The following is a 7,170-nucleotide window of genomic DNA, read 5'->3' as shown; positions in this document are numbered from 1 at the left end:
AAGTTGAAGACAGGATTACCACTCCATCCCAAGCTCCTGAGCAAATAACAACTGTTATGAAATTTTCCACAGGATTGCCAGGTTTCATACTGTACATGCATATCCCCACTGATTTTCAACTGGCTGTTTTTTCTTTCTTACAGAAGCGCACACCTTCCCCAACAGTAAAACTCCCCTCTCCATCCCCGGTGCTAAGTGCGCAGACACAGAGCGGTTTGTGCTGCAGTATCGTGTGCTGCACTGCTGTCTCCCACTGACCGCAGCATCTGCTTATCCTGTCACATCTGGTTCTGCCTCACTGCGACAGGAGGGAAACATATTCCTCATGTCACTGCCCTCGGTCCCACTCAAACTGAAAGGAAGAAGAAAGTACCCACATCGGCTGCGGTTTTGAGTGATGCTTAAGACTACTACAAAAAGGCGGTGACTGGGCCGGAGGTGAGCTCATCATCCGAGAGCCTGTGGCTCTGCTGATGTCATCACACAACTCGGTGGCAGGAAGTGATACGGGAGCAGGAGCCCGAGAGGAAACTGAATCAAGCAACTGAGGTTAACTACTCTGGCGTTTTATCATGTGGCATTTCCAGGGACTTTCTAAGAACCTGAGGTTGGGTTTGGCTGCCCAGCGTCAGTTAGCCTGCTTCGCACGCCACGCTCAGCAGCGCTAACGGCAGTGGGATGAGGGAGCAGCTGTGCTGACCACATGGCAAAACAAGGCAACATCTGCCTCTCCTGGGTTGCTGGCCCCTTCCCCCTCCCACTCAAGAGAAAATATTTAATGAATAGCTTCCTACGATGCTCACTGAAGGTAGGACTCAGCTGCATGCAAGTTTTCCTGGCACCTCAGAAATGGCCCTGAACGGTATAGGCTGGACTTGGATTTGCACTTTCCCGGGGTTGTAGTGAGGCTGGGGCTCTGGGTGGCACATCTGTAAGTTCCTACGACAGTGCTAACGGTTATCTGGCATCTCACCTCAGAAAAGCTTAGATAACTTTGCAGCAGAAACTTGCCAGTGTCGTCATTCTCTGTGCTGCTGATGCACTAGCATCTCTGCTAGTGTGCCAGCCACTAACGGAGAGAGCACTGTCTTAGAGTACAAGCCAGGAAGGAGAGAGCAAGACTATCATGGAGGCATGCTGGAGTTAATCCAGAATACTGGGATGTCCCAAATGTCAAGGGATCTTCAACTCATGAATGTCTTGTCTTAAAAAAAAATGATAGACTATTTTCATTTTCTACATAACACAGCCAGACAATTTCACTGAGCCATACCTATAACAGTGACCAGAACCTCAGATACATGACCTCTTGGAAAGGCAAAGATATAGATTCTCTTCCCATCCCTCTTTTCTGCCTCCACTTCTGCTGAAGTGGTCACAACTGAATTAGATGGAAGGAATGTGCTACCCCTCCTGTTGTAACGTGCCTGGAAGGCTTCCAAATTCTCCTCTGTAGGATTTACCAGAATGATTACAGCTAGTGCTAGAGCTTTGGGGGTAGATGCATGGTTTGCCAGGAGCATGGCTGCACAGTTTTGTCTTGTGTAATTATGATTATCTAATTTCAAACCTTGTGTGGCTGGCGCTGAGTTCAAATTCAAGTCACTGCTTCCCTGAGGATTTCCTTCCTGAGACACTCCTTCTTGGACCACTAGTTGAGGCTACGAAGAAAAACACCAAAAACAAACAAAACCCCCCCACATAAAATTAGGTATCAAGAGACAAAATTGCAAATACACAAAGCAGATGGAAAGCAAAAAGCCTTTGATCAGTGTTATTTAAATAAGACTGTGCAGCCCTGAAAGCATGCCCATTTGCCACCACTTCCTATATCCAACCATAAGCAAGAGCAAGCACCAGTGCATGTAGTGTCCACACACATTCACAAGCGTCTCTGAACGGTTGACAGAATCCATAATAAGCCACCGTATTACTGGTCTTATGAGACACATGGCCCCACACTTTGAAGATATCTCCCCATTATGCAGCTGTGGAGAAATTTTTTCATCCTTGAGAACACTTTCTATATTTCAGGATATTTTCCTGTCCTGAACAACTAAACAGTTTGTCCATCGAAAATTAAAAACCAAATGGCTGTTCTTTTTCTTCTGCTTTGGTTTTGTCCCCCAAAAACTCCTCAGCTGTTAAAACAAATTAATTTTGAATTGAAACATCAGAATGCTTCACTAACCAAAGTTAGAATGACACATTTTGAAACATTAAAAAGATAAAAAGAAAAAGGAGGCAGTGTACAAAAAGTTTTAGCTTCAATAAGTTGGCATGTAGCAAAGATTTATTTTTTTTTTTTTTTTTTTTTTTAAAAATTTTACAAATTACTATGCAGCTCATTGTTTATAGTAACGAACACCCTAACTTACAGCTCTGGCACACAACTCAGTTAATTGAGCCACAAAACCCCAAGCCTAACCCTAGAAGTGCAGCTACTACAATCTGTTACAGAAGAGAATGGCTGGAAGAGTCTTTTCTGACCTTATTTGCAGCCTGTTATAGATGAGAGATGGCTATAAATTATTTCTAGCATGCTATAGGTGTTTATAGACTGGGCAAATCCCTGAGCACCCTGATCCAATTAGACCTGCTTTGAGCAGTGGTTTGAACTAAATAATCTCCAGTGGGCCCTTCCAACCTAAATTATTCTATGATTCTAAAAAAAGTTAAAAAAAAGTAGGTACACACACAGCTGAGGGATACCAGACATTCAATACCACTATTAGTAGATCCTGGAAGCTATCAGGATGCTCCAAACTGTTGTCTTGCTTCTTCTGTGTGGCATAAAGGTCTCAAGGGAGAATAAAGTGTCAACTGAATTTATAAGGAAGTGTTTTAATTAGACTGTCATTACAGAAAAATAAGAGTTTCCATGAATTTTTTTTTTTTTAATTGCACTTCTACCAACAAAAAAAAAAAAAAAAAAAAAAAAAAAAAAAGAAAACACAGGACAGGAAAACTATTCCAGCTAGCTTTATTTCAGATGTTAGCTTTTGACAGCACACATATGTGTGTCTGTGCCCCACAAGATGCTGGAGAGCGTGTTCTCAACACTGCCTGGCTGCCCCCATTTCCTTTTCCACTGCAGGAGCCTGTCCCCAGGGGGGAAAGGGGAGGGTGTCTCTCTCTGCAGCCGTGTCAGGCACACAGAATAGCTACAAAGCAGGGCTGAAGCCATCTCCTCTATGACTATTATCGTTAGTTTAACCACAAGACAGCCCTACCAGCAGGTGTTTTATAAACTGTCCCTTGCTCTGAAACGCTCTCTCAGACTCGTCCTGCATAGGATCATCAGCTTTACATAGTATGTACTTCACTTTTTTTGGCTTTCCTGAACCCTACAATAACAGAGTTTCACAGGCAAGGCTTCTCTGCCCTGGTTCAGACTGCATCACGGCAACAGCAGAAGCTGGGACTGAATCTGTTCCTCCCACTGAATTTCATTGCCTGTTCTTTCCCTTACCAGGCAGGAAGCAGAAACGCACTGTAGCACTTCTGAGGGTTAAACTTGCCTCTTTCAGATTAGATGAAGGATACATAAACTAGTGCCAGAAACTGCCCGCCAGCTCCTCTAGAGTCCTTTGGCCTCTGCATTTGCATTTACTCACTGTAGTTCATGGCTACACATAGAGGACACACCCGTTTGTACCATCATCCAAGACAAGGTAGTAGCTGAGGCTTCCTTCCCTCTCTCTTCTCAATCTCTGCCTCCCCTCATGCACATGGCCAGGTCAAATTGCACCTGCTGATGAGTATCCCTCTTACCCCATCTCAAATTCAGCAATATCCAGACTGCTTCAAAGCTACTTGCAAAGCCCTGCCGCCTTTCACTGCTCCCAGGGAAGGACTGTCACATCACTCAGATTGTCTGCTAGCCTTCATGCAATCATCTGGTTGCCAGGCCCTGACCCTACTTTCACCTGGTGATGTTGCTCTGTTCTCATCAGTGCTTCTTTTTAGCACAAATACTCCTCTCCCAGTTATTGCTTTCTAGCTGGGTTGCAACTTCAGAGTAACTTCTAACCATCAGCTTCTGAGCTCCCTGAAACTTCCATCTGTTTGCCTCCGGGGTCTGTCTGAAAGTCTGTTGCAAAGCAATTTGTAACTTACCAGAGTTCAAACACAGTCTCAACAACATCTGGAGTAAGCTGCCAGCACCCAGCATGAAGGAGTGAGAAACCCTCTCATCCAGGACAAATTCTCAGAGCAGGGCCCCATCCCTGGAAACATTCAAGGTCAGGTTGGACGGGGCTCTGAGCAACCTGATCTAGTTGAAGATGTCCCTGCCTGGGATTGGACTAGATGACCTTTAGAGGTCCCTTCCAACCCAAACTATTCTATGATTCTATAACCCTGCAATCACAATCCTTCAGGAAACACCTATACTATATCTCACTTTATTTTTATAAAGTTATCTTCGATTCATGTTACCCGGGGAGTCAGAGGTATGTTTTTCTGGCTGTACAGGTCCCTCCCTGTCCCCAGCCCTAGTTCAGGCTGATGCTGTGTCTCACACTTAGCTGCATTACCCTGGCATTTTCAGTCCAGCTCAGCAACGTTCAGCTCTGTTCTCTATCCGCAGATAACGATGCCTCCCTTCTCACAGTCCCTTTTGTCCTAGACGCTCCGCTTAAACAGGACTGTGCTCCTCATCTGGTCCAGGGAGCAATCTAGGTATCCCTGCTTATAGAGCCTTCGAGCAGGAAAATACCATCTTCCCCATAGAATCTGAGCTCCTTCTGACCCACTCTGCCCTTGAAAGGGAATCAAGGCCTAGGACTGGCTATGCCTCCTTATCCCTTTCTGATATCTCTCCAATGCATATGGCTCTAGTATATATATCTCTGAGCTATACATGTTCAAGTCATTGTTCTTGCTTGCTAGCTTGCATCTAATTCATAAAAGAGCATCTTCTCTCCTAATTTGCAGCTGCTTTGTATTTTTTCCCTCATCTCATTTCTTCCTCTCTTTAAAAACCAAAGACAACCTCAAAAAAAAAAAAAAGTTTTTTTTCTTTTTCTACTTCGTAGCCCTGAGACGTTTCTTTTTCGTCCAAATGCACTTAGGGCTTTTCACAACAACCTGGCCATGGCACCCTACCACTACTGAAAGGGAGAACACCGTCCTTTACTCATGTCCTTCTAGGTCCTGCTGCTTCTCTTTGAGATTTGTCAGCCCATGAATGACACCAGCAGAACTCACTGGGTAAGATGTTCTGGTCTCTAAGACACTGCCATTTCTGCCTCCAGTGCTTTTCCATAGAGCTTGAGGATCCCAATTTGCAGAGCTGGTTGCTTTAAGCACTGGTAACATACCAGATTTCCTTACACAGTGTATTTAAATAACATAATATAAATGGGCTTTTAGCAAAAGCTATGTGCTGAACTAGACTGTGACCTTCTCATCTGGATTTCAAAGAAGAAACAGCAATTGGACAGATTTATGGAGTAGATCTCTTGTCTGCAAAATTCAGTTCTGTACTGGGTTTGCAGACAGTTTCCCTCCACCACTATCCAAGAAGTATTTGTATGCCAAAGTCACTGTCATGTCAGAAAAGTCTTCTAATCTCTTCCATATCCTGGCACTTCCTCCCTGGAGAAGATTTCCTCCCAAGCCTCCTGCGTAGCCCTCACAGCCTGCTCTATCCCTCTGTTTCTGCTGACCCAGTGTCTCTTTCCATCCTAAGCACTCCTGTGGCACCACAGCTGTAGAACAAACCTATGGATTCCTCCAGCAAGTGCACAGCATGGGTTTGGTCTGGAATTTTTTGTGGTAACAGATACACACCAATTAATGGTTTGTGGTCGTTGTGGTTTTTTTTTAAAATCACTCCTAATGATAGATAACATGCTATTAATTGTTCACAGGACTGAATATCTTTATTGATTAAAAGCTTTCATCTTTTTTCCACACCTGAAATGTTCTATCTTCATCTACTGATTCTTACTAATCATTTGTTTGCTGCATAAAAGAGCCTCCTGCTGGCAGGATTCAAAGTTTCATCATTCACCAAATTTCTCTTTTTGCTTAATTTTAAGTTTCTTCTTTTGACACAAACTGTCACACTAAGCAATCACTTCAGTCTTTCAAGACTCCTGGGTAGACAACCTTTCTACCCGAGAAAGGATGGCATCTCTGGTCTGACATTCCAAGCCTGGGAAAGTACTGGGGAAGACTAATGTGTCTTGAATTAAGTACAGCAGCTCTCCTGGGGTCTCAGAATTCTTCAGGAGCTGAATCTTAGGGGTGACTGGAAAGGCAGTCAAGAGCTTCCCTAACGTGTTAGATTCCAGGTCACCTAGACTGAAAGAATGTCATTGCAGATAGAGAGCCTGAGAAGAGCAAACACAACTGAAAATCCCCCAGGATCTGTGACAGGAGGAGGGGAAAAGGACTAAACACTGTACTCACCCACTTGCGGGGCCTCCCTCTTGGCCTTTTCCCAGCAGAAGGTTCTACCTTTATTGAAAACAAAGGGAAAAAAATATTTTCAGCTCTCATATTTGCTGGGCACTGTGACTAATACACTGAACCTGGCCAAGGTGACCTCTGTATAAAGTTCTTGTGAGACAAGCAGCAGAAAAGGCAAAAGCTGGGGATAGAAGACAGTTGAGGAGGAAATGCCTGCCAGACTATGCTGGTTGTGATTATTTGGCAATGGTGGAGGAGAAACGCTAGAAGGAAGCTGCTGAACAGGCAGTGGCAGCACAGGAAGGCTGGGAGGTGAGTTAGGACTAAAACCACAATAACTCATTTGTCCAACGGTGGCAATTAAAGCTGAGCTGAATTAGGGGCAACTTTCACTGTCTATCTTTAAGCTAAGAGAAATCTCCCTGCTTGTCCTTCTAGCAATGCTTCAAGAAAGGACAGCCAGCTTCTCCCTCCCCCATAAAAGAATATAAGCCATTTATTCTTACCATTTGTCCAGATACAGTAGTCACTTTCTTGCTTCCTTTTGGCCTTCCTCGTGGTTTCTTCACTGGCAATGGTCCCAGAGCCTCCTCCTGGGGTAAAAGGAGAAAATCATTTAAGCGGGATGATCCCTGGAACAACTTACAGCTTCTCATTCTAATGTGTCTTAGACTGTCTTACACTAATCATACCACCCAGACCACTAAATACCTGGTTGTCTCTGCTTTTCCAGCTGTGAAGTGCATTAGA

At 44.3% G+C, this 7,170-nt stretch overlaps 1 protein-coding gene across 2 annotated transcripts in view; it reads left to right on the top strand.

Annotated features, from left to right (window-relative positions):
- The window catches only part of LOC103915066 (chromosome unknown open reading frame, human C3orf18), a 15,896-nt gene extending 13,797 nt beyond the window's left edge, over positions 1 to 2,099 (top strand). The window contains exon 4 of one of the 2 annotated variants that reach the window (XM_009321815.1): positions 144 to 2,099. In XM_009321815.1, the coding sequence (XP_009320090.1) occupies positions 144 to 257 (114 nt within the window). In that variant the 3' untranslated portion in view covers positions 258 to 2,099. The remainder of the gene's footprint in view (positions 1 to 143) is intronic. The other variant, XM_009321822.1, reaches the window with a different exon arrangement.
- Positions 2,100 to 7,170: the final 5,071 nt, after the last annotated feature.

This window comes from Pygoscelis adeliae, unplaced genomic scaffold, assembly GCF_000699105.1.
Source record: "Pygoscelis adeliae isolate BGI_AS28 unplaced genomic scaffold, ASM69910v1 Scaffold94, whole genome shotgun sequence".
NCBI classification, from domain to species: domain Eukaryota; kingdom Metazoa; phylum Chordata; class Aves; order Sphenisciformes; family Spheniscidae; genus Pygoscelis; species Pygoscelis adeliae.
The sequence above is the reverse complement of the archived record's forward strand: the minus strand, read 5'-3'. Positions and strand labels throughout refer to the sequence as shown.